Source organism: Schistocerca piceifrons, chromosome 6, assembly GCF_021461385.2.
Source record: "Schistocerca piceifrons isolate TAMUIC-IGC-003096 chromosome 6, iqSchPice1.1, whole genome shotgun sequence".
In the NCBI taxonomy this organism is placed as follows: Eukaryota; Metazoa; Arthropoda; class Insecta; order Orthoptera; family Acrididae; genus Schistocerca; species Schistocerca piceifrons.
The window spans coordinates 321520688-321539877 of NC_060143.1; the positions used below are offsets into that span (position 1 = coordinate 321520688).

Sequence of the window (19190 nt, forward strand, 5' to 3'; positions counted from 1 at the left end):
GTGGTGGATTGCAGTGACTAATCATTAATATATGCTCATCGGTTGCAATACATTTTCCTGTGTCACATTTTACTGTTCACCCCAAAGATAGGGCCACAGTTACTACATATCGATAACGCCGCTGCTGCCACTAGCGGACAGGCAACGCTTGCGGAACCAAGTGGCGCCAGTCAACACAAGAAGAATGCAAACAACGGAAACCATGTCAACTAAACGATACAGTCTCGCCACCAACAGAGGGACGAAACCTACAACAGCACCAACGCGAGCTGCAGCACGGCTCAAAAGCTTTGTGTCGGAATGAGACAGTAACTCGGGGCCTTATCCTTTCGCGGGCAAAAGCTCTGCCGACTGAGCTAACCAAGCACGCCTCACGACCACACCTCACAGCTTTACTTCCGCCAGTACTTCATCTCCCACCTTCCAAACTTAACAGAAGCTCTCCGGTTTTGCAGGAGACCACGAAGTAGGCAAAGTGGAGGATTTTTGCTGCCTTAAAAGCAAAAGAAGACATGAAGACATGACGAAAGAAGCAAGGAGTAATGTGCCATGGACTAAGGGGAAAATGAAAAATAATATCCATGCAGCTGAGATATGATCGTATAGCAGTATTTCTAATATTAGATGGTCTGACAAGATAAGCAATGAGGATGTTCCCCGTAGAATCAACGAGGAAAGTAGCAGGCTACGTGACAAGGTGCTAGAGGGACCAGTAGAGGTTACAACTGTGAGGGTAGACATAGATATGACAATATCCCGCCAATACCTGAGGACGCTGAGTGCAAATGATACCCTGGGGTGAACAGGTTGCAACAGAATACGAAGTCAAAAGGCTGATGATCGTCCCAAAATTCGTCTTTCGCGAGATTTAAAACTCCGATAACGTGTCTGGCCAAGTTTTTAGCAGGTCTCCACACAGTGCTGTTCGTCCTTATTAAAATCAACACGTGCGTTGCAGCTAAGGAGACTATCCTGACAGAGATCCAGGCATCAGCTTGCTCTCGTACTCTCAGGCTGCTACGGCACAGATTAGTAAAGGGGTGGTAAATCTCATTCAAATTGCCTCAAGCAAACACAAGTCATGCCAGAGAAAGAGGTCAAGGCAGGAAGCGAGCCAGTCTGTCGCAAGTGGGTCACATTACGACACCGTATGCCGAGGAGGATACGAATTCAGTAGAAAGGAGACTGCGGCAGAAAACCAAAGAAGCGAGACAAGCATATTCGTTGGCTCGTGAGATGTTGCAAGAGACTGACACCAGTTAATAGCCTGTTAAGTGAATATAGCAGAATAAGAGGAGACATGCGGTTATTACGAATCGATTCTCGCGCCATGGCGCCCAGCTCGTGACTTCTTAAGGCTTCTTGCCATGTTTCATCGTAAGTAAAGCGGCCTACACTGCTGTTCCTCAGCTGCCTATGTGTTTTCTTCCTTCTCTTTTCTGAACTGTCCTCTTGGTGTCACTAGTGAGGTCTTCTTCTTTGCTGCTGGTGCGTAGTCACTACCCGGGCAGCAGGTCCGGCTATCGTGTGGTTCAGATGGTTCAATTGGCTCTGAGCACTATGGGACTTAACATCTTAGGTCATCAGTCCCCTAGAACTTAGAACTACTCAAACCTAACTAACTAAGGACATCACACACATCCATGCCCGAGGCAGGATTCGAACCTGCGACCGACCGTAGCAGTCCCGCGGTTCCGGACTGTAGCGCCTAGAACCGCACGGCCACCGCGGCCGGCTATCGTGTGGTCGGTCGCCAGTGGACTTGGTTCCCAAGTCCTCGCATGATAGCCGGCCGCGGTGGCCAAGCGGTTTTAGGCGCTTCAGTCCTGAACCTCGCGACTGCTACGGTCGCAGGTTCGAATCTTGCCTCGGGCATGGATGTTTGTGATGTCAAAAAATGGCTCTGAGCACTATGGGACTTAACTGCTGTGGACATCACACACATCCATGCCCGAGGCAGGATTCGAGCCTGCGACCGTATCGGTCGCGCGGCTCCAGACTGTGGCGCCTAGAACCGCTCGATGTCCTTAGATTAGTAAGGTTTAAGTAGTTCTAAGTTCTAGGGGGCTGATGACCTCAGATGTTCCATAGTGCTCCGAGCCATTTGAACCATTCCTCGCATGATAGCCTCACGTTAGCTCCCTTTAAATACTCCACCTCTGCAGCTCTCGTAGTGAGTTGATCATTGGGATCGATGGCATTCACAGTAATAACACACTCGATTCCGTGATTGCAATGCTGTAGTGAGTCTAGGTCTTAGATGCTCCAGCACAGTCTACGAACTAGCCGAAGATGTACTCTAGATAATGGCCTTCACCTGATGAACTTCATGCTGCTTGCAGCCTGCCATCTACCGATGAAGAAAGTGATTGTTTTCCGACAACACAACATCGCAGAGTGCTGCCTGTACGTGTCAATGCAAAAGCTAGCAACAAGACAGCTTCGGGTCCACTTCCCTGTTCAACACACAGGCACCTTCTGGTGCTGACACCCTTCCAGGGGTAGGGAGGAGATCAACCGAAGACGCGACTACCAACACCACGTACATCGCGAATGGGTCATCAAGTGTCGTAGAATTCGGAGTGAGCAGACCTCAGCAGCCCATCCGAGACCACTTCGCGCTGGGCAACGGCAGCGCTTGCTCGCCGACAGTCAGCCGCGGTGCCAATGTCGCTGACATCTCCTGGGCGTGCTACCACTGAGCTGACTCAACAGATGACAGCTGGAATCCAACACGCAGCTGAATAATCAACAAATGAAGTTTGTGCGGAGAACGACGACTTGTAAACACTGAGAATAAAAGACTGAACTCTAATAATATTATACAGCTATCCTGACTTCACGTAGAAGCGCCTCCGCTCGGCCCTCTGTAAGACATAATTAAGCATAGCTTCTCGTTCAGTCACTCTGATTATGATCAAAAAAGTAACAGAAACAAAACAGAAATGGGAAGATCGCAAAGCTACTTAAACGACAAAAGAAGGACGCGCAAGTAACGTTGAAATATACATGAACATGAAAGCGGGTGAGAAAGAGAGATTTCGTCAGATGATGACACGGCAGTAATAGATGTGCAGATGCAGCCTATCGCCATCTTAAGCACTTAGAGCAAAGGAGAATCATTGGTATGAGGGAGACGGGAGTATTATACGACCCGCCAGGATAGCCGAGAGCGCTAACGCACTGCTTCCTGGACTCGGGTAGGCGCGCCGGCCCCGGATCGAATCCGCTCGGCGGATTAACGACGAGTGCCGGTGTGCCGGTGTGCCGGCCAGCCTGGATGTGGTTTTTAGGCGGTTTTCCACATCCCGTTAGGTGAATACAGTGCTGGTCACCATGTTCCGCCTCAGTTACACGAGTCGCCGACATCTGAACACGTTCGCACTATTCCATGAATTACACTAGACGCAGACAGCTGGGGTTCACTAATTCTGTCCCGGGGGGTACGGGGTGGCGGCAGGAAGCGCATCCAGCCACCCCTTCATCCTAACCTTACCAAATCCGTTCCTAACAATACCGATCCTGCGTCAGTGCGGGACATGGCACCAGTGAAAGAAAGAAAGAAACACGGGAGCATTATACATCAGTGAAGCTGCACAGTTAGTGCTGACGAGATACTCTCAGTGTAGCGAGCAGAGCAGGCGCGAGACCTTCCGGAAAGACTACACCACGAGAAGCTCGTGCCACTGTTCGGCTGGCTCATGTGAATAGCCGGATGACAATCCAGACGGAGTTGACAACAGAGTGTTACCAAGAACCATCCGGAACAGATTATTGAAAGCCTACTAGGGATCTCATCGTAATGCGTCGTTTAAAAGAGAAGTCACATCATAGATAACAGAGAGTTTGAAAGTTGTAGAGGGAAACTGACTTGGGCACTGAATGGCATTATGAGGCGTTCTTTGATGAGTCTCTCTTCCATTTATTATGGTCAGATCGACACTAATGTGTCCGTGGATGATCTGGTAAAGGTCACAGGAAGCAACGATTCTGTCTGAGAGTAGTGCCTCAGGGTTGTCAACTGTCAAAAAATAATCAGCTTGTATAGTCTAATAAGAGATTCTCTCGTCGCATTTCTTAAATACAGCCAGAATTATTTGCTAAACACGTCATGCAGTGCTACCACATAGTGGTAGCCAACCTTCTGTCCAGGAAGAGACCCATAAATGTTCACTGCGAGAAGTTATAATGGATTCGTTGCGTGGTGTAATAATTCCCCAACGTAACATTTGGTTTATTTATTTCGTAACAGCGGATCTCTTTGCCCGTAGGATGCAGTATAACAGCAGACTGGTTGGCAACGTACACCTTAGACTTCAGGCCTTTCCTAAAAATGACGCTGTATTTAGTCAGGACTCCATGCAGATTGACTCACTAATGTTCACTAGCAGGACTCGATTCAGATACTTCATTCTCAATGGCTGTCATTGCACCACTGAAACTGCAAGTGTTTAAGGTGTTAACAAGAAGACCTGTGGACGGAATTGGCCTTTGCCTTACCTCTAAGGTACGGTCACCTAATCGTAAAACTAATGTTCCCAAAGAAATGTCGATCATTGCGTACTTCCCTGCAAGATAATCGGCATCTAGGATGCAATCAGTCACCAGGACAATAGAGAAGGTGCGACACACTACTGGTTTTACTTCAAGATAGGTCTGCAGCTTAACATCTTGCCTCCGTGTGCCTACAACACCTAGGATTCCACATGTGCTAACAGATAATATTGGCATCTTCTTGATTTCAGAAATTATTCTGAACAGGGTTGTAGAGATAAATGTTATTTTAGCCCTTTTATAAATAAGTGCCACTGTATCAATTCTTTCAGTTTCAACGGTGATAACTCAACGTTTCTCTGTAGGTTATAAGTTTGGATGGCTTTCAAGGATAGCTTGTAATTCATCCCTAATGTCCACGCCATCATTTTAGCACATGTGGACATTAAGATCTGCACCTCTCAAACACCCATTTGTCTGGTCAGAATTAGGCATTACCATTACTTGATCTACGTGAGATCAGTTCATCATTATTATGGCACTTTCCATGAGTGTTTTCAGGCATCAGTGGAGCCTGTAACTCTCGTGAATTCTCATGCAACCATAGCCCATTCTGTTTGTTCATGTGTCCCCAGTTGTTATTGAAAAACCATTGTTCGTGTTGCTATGCCTGTTTTCCACTAGCAGATCGATGTTATCGATTGTGGATAAAAATTCGTGCACTTTATCATCAGAAACAGTCACAAGTTTTTCCTGGATGTTGAACGGGAGTTTTCCCTTTAATGTTTTTAATACATTAGCCGTTGCAATCTCTTCACGCTAGTACATTGTATTATTTAACTATTTCTCGGCGTAAGAACACAGAATTAAACACATCTTAACGCAATGCTTCTTAATGTTCTTTTGACCAGTACTTCGAAAAAATGCTTTGTTGAAGTCATCATAAGGTGAGTATCTCGTAGCCCATATCGCAGAGTTTACCTGCATGTATCCGGCCATTAACTTAATTTTCTGTGTGTGATTCTAGCTATTAGAAATGACACCTCAGAATGATTTTACGAAGACAATATGATGGATCTCTCATTATCCCAGTGAAAATGCATAAATTTCCATTGTCTGAACTTATTTTCCTCCATGAAATATGCACCGCCCCCCTCCCTCCTGACGTTGCTTTTGTTTCATTAGGAGCACACATATTGCCTTGTTATCTCTGTTGATGTGGCCACCTACACTAGATTAATCGAAAATAGACTCACCGACTTTCAATAATTTCAAGTTATTTTTTAATTCTGTTATTTTGTGATTCACTAATTTCATTTCTCGACCAAGATTGTTCATTTGATCGGTGTGGCTGACATTAAAGTTTTTTAATCACCTTTATGTGACCTCGGAAATGCACAGCCCATGTCTCGTAGATCATTTTGGAGTGATGTAATGACTTTGCTTTTAACATTTAACAAGTTTGCTTTGATCGCAGAAAATATATGGGTTCCTATCTTTACTTTTTTGTGCAGACTAATTGGACATTTATTTTCGTAGTGAGGAATCTTGCTCTTTAAGCTTACTTCCAACGTGCTTTTCTATCTCGTCGGAAATGTTGTTCGCTCAGAAAGACAGTTATTTATCGGTTTCTTTAATTGTAGCTTCCTCACTATTTAAGCAGATTTGCTCAGCTATGAGTAGGTAAGTCTTTTGTAGTTCTGACTCTGTTGTGTTCATGTGTTCCACAATTGAATCTATTGTGTTGACTTTTTCTGCAATTGAATCTATTCTATTGACTTTTTCTGTTATTCGTTTTTTTTTCGTTCATACAGGTTTGTTCTTTGCCCATGCTGGTTTATTATGTTGAAATGTTGTTGAAAATGCCTAGAGTTGGTTCATTTTTCCGTAGGTAATCTGCACAGTTGTACTATCACACGAAGCTTCAGATTCGGTAACTGACGAGTCATCATCCACCCTTCACGCAATACGACTGTGTATTCCATGTTAAAATTGGTATATGACTCATGTCAAAATAATTGAAAATAATCACTTTACTCTGTATCACAAACTTATTTAGGGTGACTCCAATTAAGCTGGGGCTCATAGGCTAATAATGTACAACAATGGCTGACCAAATTATGGAAACAATTTCATAGTGTTATGTCGAACACTGGGACATATAAAGAACAAAACACTATCAAACTTATCTAAATTTAATAAAAAATCCAAATTACTTCTACACATCACAGGTATTCCTATTTCTCAGTTTTATTGTAATGAAACCTGAACAGCTATGTCTCAGTAGAGAATTTACTACTACAAAGTTCAAGATACGCATAAAAAAATTTCAACTTACACTTTGTAGCCATACAAGGTTATTTTTTTATTTTTAGCTCGTTGAAGTAGATGTTTGTTCCTCTTGTCCCGGGCCGTATCAGTATAGTCCATGTAACAAAATTTGCAAACCGAATTAGTTAATTTTGACAAATATTTACACACATAAAATTCAAATAACAAAATTACTTCATTAGTTCAGTCCAGTTTCATAACATCCATCAGTCGTGAGTTTACAATTGTTTATCAGTTCAAAGCTCACTAATACTTTTAACTTACCGTAATACAAATGTTTTAGTAATTAACTGTGTTGCTTACTTCATGGGTCTGAGAATGTCGTAAAATAGGTCATTCATACTTTGGTCCTCTTTGTGCAGGACTGTGGGTACACGAAAATCCCTTGTGATTAGTAAAATACAGAAGACACAAAAGTAATTTTGTTTACTCAAGTTCGAGCATAGTATTATTTCTCCAAGATCGTACTCTTTATATTTTTCTTCGTGAAATTATTCACAACAATTACTCCACGCTAGTTAATGCTAGTTACACCACATATAATGGCATATATCAAGTAACGGCGGACTTCATCACAAAAATCGTCTGTTTCTTAGTGCTGATGGACATGGACTGGTATCGCCTCCCCTTTCGAAAAGAGGGAGACAAAAGAAAACGCAAAGAGTAATGTAAACCTTACCCTATTTCATCGTAGGTGATAAAATCAGTTCAGTCTTACGTAGTGATATGAGTTTTTATTACGATGTAAGTACAAAATAAAATTGAGATACTACACGTCTACCTGTTTGGAGAGGCGTAGCAGTGTTACGTCTTGTGCTATGGTGTGGTGAACCATCCGGTACGAATTTGGATAAGTCGTGGCTGGTAGTCATTGAGGGTACTACGAGACAACAGACCGTCACGGGCACCCCACATGCTCATATGTTACCTCTCATGCGAAAAAGTCATAGAGCCATTTTTCAATAGAACAACGCTCATTCACACTTCGCACTTGTCTGTGTGATCTGTCGGCGTGGTACTGAGGCCAGCAAGATTCCCATATCTGCCTTCAATACAATATCTGTCTGACATCAACTCCCTCCCAGCTACAGTATTCAGAATACCGAGGACCAGTTATAGTAGTTGTAGGCGAGTTTGTCACTGAAGAGGATACATGGGCTTTGTAAACTCTTAACGTAATCAGTACCTGCATCCAGGGCAGAAGGGATGCCACGTCATACTGATAAGTGGGCTCATACTGCTCACTTCTTCGCAAATCTGATTCGAGTATGTAATTACTGGAATAACATGGGGTAACCTCTCAGTCTGTGAAGTTTCACTTCGTTCTTCCTTCCCTTCTAATTTCTCTACGTTTCTCCAGGAAATACATATCATTCATCTTTGCAGTTCTGCCAGAAGAAAATTGAACCACTACTCATAGAATTTCCTGTTTAAAGAAACATTTTGAAACAGAGTTCTATATTTGTGCTTTTGTTCTTTTTTGTCACAGCACTGCCTGACACGTAGGGGTCACCGCCACGACTGGAGCCCACTATGGACTCATCCACGGGAGCTGCGCCCCTGATGGGCGCGGTGGACTACGCCGTGTTCGCTGGCATGCTGGGAGTGAGCGCCGCCATCGGCGTCTACTACGGCTTCTGCGCGCCAGCTGCCAATGTCGAGGAATACCTCATGGGGGGCCGCTCCATGAGCACCATTCCCATATCGATGTCTCTAATTTCCAGGTGAGTACGCTGCTCCTTTCTGCAGTTTCTATGTGACCATTGCCTACACTGGAGGGTCGAGTCATCATCATCTACACTATTGGCCATTAAAATTGCTACACCAAGACGAAATGCAGATGATAAACGGATATTCATTGGACAAATATATTATACTAGAACTGACATGTGATTATATTTTCACTCAGTTTGGGTGCATAGATCCTGAGAAATCAGTACCCAGAACAACCACCTCTGGACGTAATAACGGCTTGGATACGCCTGGACATTGAGTCAAGCGGAGTTTGGATGGTGTGTACAGGTACAGCTGCCCATGCAGCTTCAACACGATACCACAGTTCACCAAGAGTAGTGACTGGCGTATTGTGATGAGCCAGTTGCTCGGCCACCATTGACCAGACGTTTTCAATTGGTGAGAGATCTGGAGAATGTGCTGGCCAGGGCAGCAGTCGAACATTTTCTGTATCCAGAAAGGCCCGTACAGAACCTGCAACATGCGGTCGTGCATTATCCTGCTGAAATTTAGGGTTTCGCAGGGATCGAATGAAGGGTAGAGGCCAGCCGGAGTGGCCGAGCTGTTCTAGGCGCTACAGTCTGCAACGCGCGACCGCTACGGTCGCAGGTTCGAATCCTGCCTTGGGCATGGGTGTGTGTGATGTCCTTAGGTTAGTTAGGATTAAGTAGTTCTAAGTTCTAGGGGACTGATGACCTCAGAAGTTATGTTCCATAGTGCTCAGAGCCATTTGAATCATTCTTTGAAGGGTAGAGCCACGAGTCGTAACACATCTGAAATGTAACGTCCACTGTTCAAAGTGCTGTCAATGCGAACAAGAGGTGACCAAGACGTGTAATCATTGGACCCCATACCATCACGCCGGGTGATACGCCAGTATGGCGATGACGAATACACGCTTCCAATGTGCGTTCATCGCGATGTCTCTAAACACGGATGCGACCATCTTGATGCTGTAAACAGAACCTGGAATCGTCCGAAAAATTGACATTGTGCCATTCGTGCACCCAGGTTCGTCGTTGAGTACACCATTGCAGGCGCTCCTGTCTGTGATGCAGCGTCAAGGGTAGCCGCAGTCACCGTCTCCGAGCTGATAGTCCATTCTGCTGCATGCGTCGTCGAACTGTTCGTGCAGATCGTTGTTGTCTTGCAAACGTCCCATCTGTTGACTCAGGGATCGAGACGTGGCTGCACGATACGTTACAGCCATGCGGATAAGATGTCTGTTATCTCGACTGCTATTGATACGAGGCCGGTAGGATCCAGCACGGCGTTCCGTAATACCCTCCGGAACCCACCCATTCCATATTCTGCTAACAGTCATTGGATGTCGAGCAACGCGAGCAGAAATGTCGCGATACGATAAACCGCAATCGCGATAGGCTACAACTCGACCTTTATTAAAGTCGGAAACGTGATGGTACGCATTTCTCCTCCTTACACGAGGCATCACAGCAACGTTTCACCAGGCAACGCCGGTCAACTGCTAACAGTCATTGGATGTCGAGCAACGCGAGCAGAAATGTCGCGATACGATAAACCGCAATCGCGATAGGCTACAACCCGACCTTTATCAAAGTCGGAAACGTGATGGTACGCATTTCTCCTCCTTACACGAGGCATCACAGCAACATTTCACCAGGCAACGCCGGTCAACTGCTGTTTGTGTATGAGAAATCGGTTGGAAACTTTCCTCATGTCCGCAGGTTGTAGGTGTCGCCACAGGCGCCAACCTTGTGTGAATGCTCTGAAAAGCTAATCATTTGCATATCATAGCATCTTCTTCCTGTCGGTTAAATTTCACGTCTGTAGCACGTCGTCTTCGTGGTGTAGCAATTTTAATGGTCAGTAGTGTATATATACGAGGAGCGTTCAATAAGTAATGCAACAAATTTTTTTCGCGGTCTATTTCGGATCAGAAAGCGGGGAAGTTGTTGTGCGACATCGTGAAATATTACCACTTCGGCCACTGTAATTTCATTAAGTTCCGGAGGGTGGCGGCCTTATACGTAGCCTTCAAAATGTCGTCTGCAACAGAGGTGCGTTCCAACCAAAGAGCTGTCACTGAGTTTCTTTCGTCGCATAACTATAACATCGCAGATATTCATAGACACTGGCAGAATATCTGCGGAGATCTGGCAGTGAACTTAAACATTGTGAGTTGAAACTTATTGTCAAATTAAAACTGTGTGCCGGACCGAGACTCTAACTCGGAACCTTTCGCAGGCAAGTGCTCTGCCATCTGAGCTACCCAAGCACGACTCACGACAGGTCGTCACAGCTTTAGTTCCACCATTACCTGGTCTCCTACCTTCCAAACATTACGGAAGCTCTCCTGCAGACCTTCCAGAACTGGGGGATGTTTGCAGAATGATATTTTCACTCTGCAGCCGGGTGTGCGCTGATGTGCCTGACACATTTCAGCGCACACTCAACTGCAGAATGCAAATTTCATTCTGGAAACGTAGTGCGTTGTTGGGCGAGGCGTCTGTCATCATCGCAACAGGGTCAAGCAAACCTGTCCGATCTCCCGCAAGGCGGCCAGCCGCACACAGATCTGGCTCGCCCAGTGTTGGAACGCTCGGACACTGCCATTTGAGGTCAAATACCTCGTTGTTCAGCTGGGAGTCTTCGTTGGTAGTGCTGACACACTCGTCCACCAACTGGGGAGTTCAAAGGTGTGTGCCCACTGGATTCTCCGCAGCATAACATAAGACTGTAAAGAGAAACGAAGGACCATCTGCGCAAGGTTTCTTGCGCGTTACTAGGATGATCACGATAACTGTTTGTCAAACATCGTCACAGGTGATGAACAATGGATTGTGCTACCCTCAGAAAATCTAAGAAATGGCTTCAGCGTGTTAGTCGACACAAAAATGTAAACGAACTTCCCCCTCTCCATGATAACGCAAGGCTTACACAAGCCTGCCCACCCGAGAGCAGCACACAAAACTTCGTTGGACTGTTCTGCTTCTTCATCCACCCCACAGCCCAGATCTCACACCTTCCGACTTCCATCTTTTTAGCCCAATGACGGATGCATTCTACAGGAAGCAGTACGTGGGTGTAGGGGAGGTTGTTGATGCAGCAAGACACTGGCTCCGACCTCAGCCAGTAGAGTAGTATCATGCAGAAATACAGGCCCTTCCAGTAAGATGGTGTACGGCTGTCTCATTGAGAGGAGATTATGTTGAAAAACTGGATTTTGTAGTCTCGTGTACTGGACTCCAGTAAGACAAACGTGCTTCCAGGTAAAAAGTGTTGCATGACTTATTGAACGCTTCTCAGACATTTACAGCTAGATGATAACTTTGCAGCTCGCACTTAGTTGTTTGGAAGAGGCCGCATAGGACAACTTTCAAACTACACTACCGCCCATTAAAATTGCTACACCACAAAGATGACGTGTTACAGACGAGAAATTTAACCGACAGGAAGAAGATGCTGTGATATGCAAATGATTAGCTTTTCAGAGCATTCACACAAGGTTGGCGCCGGTGGCGACACCTACAACGTGCTAACATAAGGAAAGTTTCCAACCGATTTCTCGTACACAAACAGCAGTTGACCAACGTTGACTGGTGAAACGTTGTTGTGATGCCTCGTGTAAGGAGGAGAAATGCGTACCATCACGTTTCCGACTTTGATAAAGGTCGAATTGTAGCCTATCGCGACTGCGGTTTATCGTATCGCGACATTGCTGCTCGCGTTGGTCGAGATCCAATACGGAGCGCCGTGCTGGATCCCAATGGCCACGTATCACTAGCAGTCGAGATGACAGGCATCTTATCCGTATGGCTGCAACGGATCGTGCAGCCACATCTCGATCCCTGAGTCAACAGATGGGGACGTTTGCAAGACAACAACCATCTGCACGAACAGTTCGACGACGTTTGCAGCAGCATGGTCTATCAGCTCGGAGACCATGGCTGTGGTTACCCTTGACGCTGCATCACAGGCAGGAGCGCCTGCGATGGTGTACTCAACGACGAACCTGAGTGCACGAATGGCAAAACGTCATTTTTTCGGATGAATCCAGGTTCTGCTTACAGCATCATGATGGTCGCAGTCGCGTTTGGCGACATCGCGGTGAACGCACATTGGAAAGTGTGTATTCGTCATCGCCATACTGGCGTATCACTCGGCGTGATGGTATGGGGTGCCATTGGTTACACGTCTCGGTCTCCTCTTGTCCGCATTGAAGGCACTTTGATCAGTGAACGTTACATTTCAGATGTGTTATGACCCGTGGCTCTAGCCTTCATTCGATCCCTTCGAAGCCCTACATTTCAGCAGGATAATGCACGACCGCATGTTGCAGGTCCCGTACGGGCCTTTCTGGATACAGAAAATGTTCGACTGCTGTCCTGGCCAGCACATTCTCCAGATCTCTCACCAATTGAAAACGTCTGGACAGTGGTGGACGAGCAACTGGCTCGTCACAATACGCCAGTCACTGCTCTTGATGAACTGTGGTATGATGTTGAAGCTGCATGGACAGCTGTACCTGTACACGCCATCCAAGCTCTGTTTGACTCAATGCCCAGGCGTATCAAGGCCGTTATTGCGGCCAGACGTGGTTGTTCAGGGTACTGCTTTCTCAGGATCTATGCACCCATATTGCGTGAATATGCAATCACATGTCAGTTCTAGTATAATATATTTGTTCAATGAATACCTGTTTATCATTTGCATTTCTTCTTGGTGTAGCAATTTTAATGGCCAGTAGTGTACGTCCGTATAGTGCTTGGGGAAAACGAACTCCTGAAATTTTCCGTGTATGTCCGATTTCCTTGATCATGATAGTCATTCCTCCCTATGTAGGTGGAAGTCGACAAAATATTTTAGAATTCATAGGAGAAAGTTTTCCTTTTTAAATTTACATCTTCTGTCTCGCCAATAAAACGCAGTACTTGTTTCGCCCAACCCACATTTTCTGGGCGATGGTTGCAGTTCAAACGGAAGTCCGCCTGCTTAGCTGAGCGGTAACGTGCTTGCCTCCCATGCAGCAGGCCGGGATTAGTTTCCCGGCCGGGTCGGAGATTTTTTGCGTTCGTGGACTGTGTGTTGTGTTGTCCTCATCATCATTTCATCCTCACCATCGACACCCAAGTCGTCCAAAGTGGCATCGACTGATATAAGACTTGCACTTGGCGGCTGAACCAGAATGGGAGCTCCCGGCCAACAAAGCCATACGATCATTTCATTTCGAGTTCAAGTGCCTCGTTTTTGTAACCGCCAGATATTTAGCTGAACCGGCACTTTTTAAGTTTTTGTGATTAATCGTGTAACTTAAAGTTCACAGAACTTTTTTAGTACTCGTGTGAAGGACCTCACACTTCTTATTCTTCAGGATCAACTCTCATTTTTCACAGTTAGCAGGTCTTTTCTAAATAATTTCGTAATTTAATCCTTTGATGACTTCCCTCAGCTGTAAAAGACGGCATCATTTGTAAGAAAAATCTTAGAGGACTTCTCAGATTGTTACCTAAATCGTTTATATAGGTTATGAACAGCAGAGAGCCTATTGCACTTCCCCGTTGAACTACAGACATAGCCTTCGATTCGCTAGATGATTTCCTGTCAACTACTAAGCGCTGTAGAACTCGAAATACTATCCGTACTACTGTTGTACACTTGATAAACATGTGGGAAAGCTTGGTAACCAATGAACGGTGTGTCCAAAGAGATGACCTTCACTTGTAATTCAAAATAATTTCGAAACTTTGAAATAACTGAAGCGATTTACATTAACTGCTTAAACCAAAAGAAATGCTTGGAGTGGATAAACATTTGGAAGCACCAAAAAGACAACACATTACTAGGCCCATTACGGTTGAAACCTTCCCGTCTCCTCTATATCTCTTTTTTGTTGCACAACCTTCCCTTTTACAATAACCTATGAAACCTTTCCTTAGGATTTCTCTCTCTTGCTTAATAATAACAAATGAAATCTTCCCTTTGAAATTAATTCTCTTTCTCAATCCTCGCATACAAATTTAAATGCTGCTTATTAAAAGTTATTTTCTGATTATTTCGACGGAACATAGAATGTGTCGTCGTCGTGGCCCTCAGTCGTTACCTGCAGTAACCGAAAACTGTTCCTTACCTTTTTTACTGTTACTGGATCGCCATCTCACTGATACATCGAACTGCGACATGAATATACTAACTCTGTTTTAATATACTCTATTAGCTGCTGGTGGGCTTTCATAATAAGTGGCTGTATTTATTACCAAATCTGAGGTTATTCTTTAATAGGAAAGCTGACGTTATTCTTTAATTAATTGACTGAAGTTACGTAACTCATGGTTAAACTTTTTTTCTTGATAACAATAAAATTTTGCAAAGTTTTGCGTTGATGGTTTTTGGGATGAATTATAATCAGTAATGCAACATTTCTGGCAAAAATTTATTATATTCTGAAAACGTTTCTTCTGGTTTCTGCTGGTAATGAAATAATTTTACAAACGTTCAAATGGGACTTACTTTTTACAGTAATCTTACAACTAGCATTGCGCAAACATACCTTCAGTAACTTCCTGGCAGATTAAAACTGTGTGCCCGACCGAGACTCGAGCTCGGGACCCTTGCCTTTCGCGGGCAAGTGCTCTACCATCTGAGCTACCGAAGCACGACTCACGCCCCGTCTCACAGCTTTACTTCTACCAGTATCTCGTCTCCTACCTTCCAAACTTTACAGAAGCTCTCCTGCAGAGTGAAAATCTCATTCTGGAAACATCCCCCAGGCTGCGGCTAAGCCATGTCTCCGCAATATCCTTTCTTTCAGGAGTGCTAGTCCTGCTAGGTTCGGAGGAGAGCTTCTGTAAAATTTGGAAAGTAGGAGACGAGATACTGGCAGAAGTACAGCTGAGAGACCGGGCGTGAGTCGTGCTTCGGTAGCTCAGATGGTAGAGCACTTGCCCGCGAAAGGCAAGGGTCCCGAGTTCGAGTCTCGGTCGGGCACACAGTTTTAATCTGCCAGGAGATTTCATGTCAGCGCACACTCCGCTGCAGAGTGAAAATCTCATTCTGGATACCTACAGTAGTCTTGAGTTTCGCAAAGAAAATAATTCAATAATATTAGTTCCTCTTATTGTAATAGTTAGCTAATGTCTCTCTACATCCCTTTATAATCTCTTGTAAATCATAACTGGTGGCTGGCAAGCACACTGCTCCTCTCAACGTCTCGCTTCAGACCTGCTATCAACTCGCTTCACATCTCGCTTACTACTGACTTCCTACGAAAGCTAAAGTGCGGTCTCTCCTGCCAACAATGCTTTCCGGTGTAGGCAATGCCTGCTGCCATTACAAAATGTATCAATGCGCGGTCTTTCCCGCTCTTTTCTTAAAATGTATCCATACGCGGTCTCTCCCGCCCATTTTAAAATTATATCAATGTGCGGTCTCTCTTGCCAACAATACTTTGGTGCAGACATTCCCTGTTACCACAATTATTTCCAACATGACAAATATTAATTATTGCTACTTAATCCTATTAAAAAAATATAAACATCTTTCATAAATTGTGGATTGACAATAGACAATAGAAATACACACGTCTTACACGGTGCAAGGAAACCTTTGGCATTCAAAACAACTTCAGTCATCTCGGATTTGCTAAGTACAGGTCCTGTACGGTTTTCAAGAGAATCTTACACCATTCTTCCTGCAAAATGATGACAAGTTCAGGTAACGATGATTGAGGTGGATAGCGATCACGCACCGTTCTTTGCAAGTAGACCACAAATATTCAATATGGCGGCGATATGGTGACTTTGGTGGCCAGAGGAGATGAAACAATTCATCCTCGTGTTCACAAAACCACTCCTAGACGATGCGAGCTGTCTCAGCAGGGGCCTCGTCGTCTTGGAACACAGCACCAGTATCGAGGAACAACTACTGTACCATGGAATGGACTTGATTGGCCAAAATGGTCACGTAATTCTCGGCAGTAATACTACCTTGATAGTCCCCATGATGCCAGAAAAATAAAACAATGTGGCTGACCAAATCATCATCGATACTTCGGCATGTTTGACTCTTCGAACGTAAACTCGGACAGAAGTTGCAGCTGGCCGCTGTGGCCAAGCGGTTCTAGGCGCTTCAGTCCAGAACCGCGCTGCTACTACGGTCGCTGGTTCGAATCCTGCCTCGGACATGGATGTGTTTGATGTCCTTAGGTTAGTTAGGATTAAGTAGTTCTACGTCTAGGGGACTGATGACCTCAGCAGTTAAGTCCCATAGTGCTTAGAGCCATTTTTACAGAAGTTGCAAACAGTGTGCAACAATACTCACCCGATCAAATGACTTCCTCCCCTCTCTCCATAGTCCAGGTTCTATGGCTTCGGCTCTACGTTTTCCTGTTTTGGGCATTTGCATCACTGATGAGTGATTTTCGAATTCCAGCTCGGTCTGCAGTTCCATGCTTATGGGGCTCCCATCGTGTTTTTTTAGTGCTGACAGCATTCACGAGTGCGACCTTTAGTTATGTATCTTATTTTTCGTCACGATCTTCTTTAATGCCCCGCTGTCACATTCACTCGACACACTATTTCGTCCGCGTTGTGACTTAGAGGATGATGTTATTCCCCTTTCTTTGTGTGACGTATAAATTTTCGATACAGTACTCCTTGAAACACCAAACGCTTCGACTATCTTTGTTACGGAAGCACCCACCAAAGGAGCACCAACAATTTTCCCACGTTCAAATTCATTTAACTCCGACATAATCCACCAACAGCTCGTCAGGACACATTTCTGACCACGTATTGAGGACACTGCACTGGTGCTGTTCATGATCAAATTGAAAAGAGGAACCTGCAGGCTCGGCTAGCACTGCATTTACGTCCAAGCATGCATTTCTCGCGGTGTTTCCATGTTTTTGTCCAACCCCTGCATGAATTATAAGAGGCGAAGGCCATGAAGTCCAGAATCGATATGCCAATCGCCTGGATCATTCCACCAATGCACGAGGTTGAAGATATCCGTTTGGTAAAACATCATGTCCTGCTGCGTGAAGAGGTCCATAACTACCTGCTACACATCCACGTCCGTCAGGAATCGTCGACCGTTCAAGAGCTTCTTTGACGAGACAAAAGGCGTGATAATCACGTGCAGAGGGATCAGAACTATAGGGCGGGTGCTCGAGTGTCACCCACTTGGACTGTTGTGACTTCTGCGTTACGGCATTTGCGTTATCATGAAGCAGCAGCACCCCTTGTCGCAGTTCTTCTGGACGGTGGTTTTCGGCAGACGTGCTGCCCCGCACACAGTCTTCATTCTCCAATGAATGTCTAACTGTGGCCGAGCGGTTCTAGACGCTACAATCTGGAACCGGGCGACCGCTACGGTCGCAAGTTCGAATCCTGCCTCGGGCATGGATTTGTATGATGTCCTTAGGTTAGTTAGGTTTAAGTAGTTCTACGTTCTAGGGGACTGATGACCTCCGAAGTTAAGTCCCATAGCGGTCAGTGCCATTTGAACCATTTGAATGTCTAACGGCGCCTGCCCTTTGGCAGCCAAGAAAAGAATAACAATACATTGGTCCTGTTTGGACGCATTCGGTAATGACGGCACCGTAGTTCACGTTTCCGTATACATCACACGCCATTCGGAAAGACACGGATGCTTCACTAACCCTTTACCTAAATGTCAGTCCTTGTATAAACTCTTCAGAGTCGCGCTACGTTGCGTATATGCTGCAGTAACACCCTCAATTCAAAACTTTTTGATCGCGTCCTATAAATGTAACTGAATACAGCCGTTTTTTCGGAAAGCCCTAGTGAAAACGCATGTGATTAAATTATTTGTCAACAAAAGTTAGCCTTGGCAAACTCAATTGAAAATCGACTCATGAATCTTAGAAAGAAATGATAAGTTAGTACTGCACGGGGAAAAAGCGGAACTTAGGATGTGCAAAGATTATGAAATTTTAAAGTAATACAATCGCCTTATTTTTAGACGCTCTTTCGTGCAGTGCACATGTTTATGAAACAGCTCTAAAACTGACGTACAGTGTGCAAGAACTGTGTCCACAATAAAATAGATTTTCTCTCAACACTTACTGAGAGTTGGTCTGTAGCGTGTGGTGTTTGTACTGCCGCATTTATCACCAGTCTGAAATGGGAGTACTAACCAAAAAGACCCAACACTTACTGAGAGTTGGTCTGTAGCGTGTGGTGTTTGTACTGCCGCATTTATCACCAGTCTGAAATGGGAGTACTAACCAAAAAGACTAAGGAACACGTAATATGTAAAAATATTTCTAGCATAGTGGAATCTGTAAGATATCTGTGTGTAATGTCTCTTGCAGCGGTCTCTCCGCGATATTTTCAGAAATTTTATAAATTATATAACTCAGTACACATCTCGAAATATCTCTTCTTATCTTACCGATTCCTAAACTTTAATATACGATGATTATCAATGCAAAGTAGTTTCAAGCCCTATTATTCCTTGGAGCGTCCATTTACTCCATGGAATAGCTTCTCTGCTATCTATGTTTTCTCTTAGGAAAGAATGAAGGAGTGCCTTGCCGATTAGCCGTGAAAAGAAGGAGGATGTTTATGTATGTATTGTTGAGCTAGTCGCCATCTCGATGAGATTCTGTATGAGAAGGAATTTAATAC

The 19190-nt window shown here is 44.8% G+C and overlaps 1 protein-coding gene across 1 annotated transcript in view; it reads left to right on the forward strand.

The window, feature by feature from the left end:
* LOC124802741 (sodium-coupled monocarboxylate transporter 1-like) overlaps positions 1–19190 on the forward strand; it is a 183821-nt gene that overhangs the window by 34396 nt on the left and 130235 nt on the right. Inside the window, exon 2 of the mRNA XM_047263724.1 lies at positions 8315–8549. Within this exon, the coding sequence (XP_047119680.1) occupies positions 8359–8549 (191 nt within the window). The 5' untranslated portion in view covers positions 8315–8358. The remainder of the gene's footprint in view (positions 1–8314; positions 8550–19190) is intronic.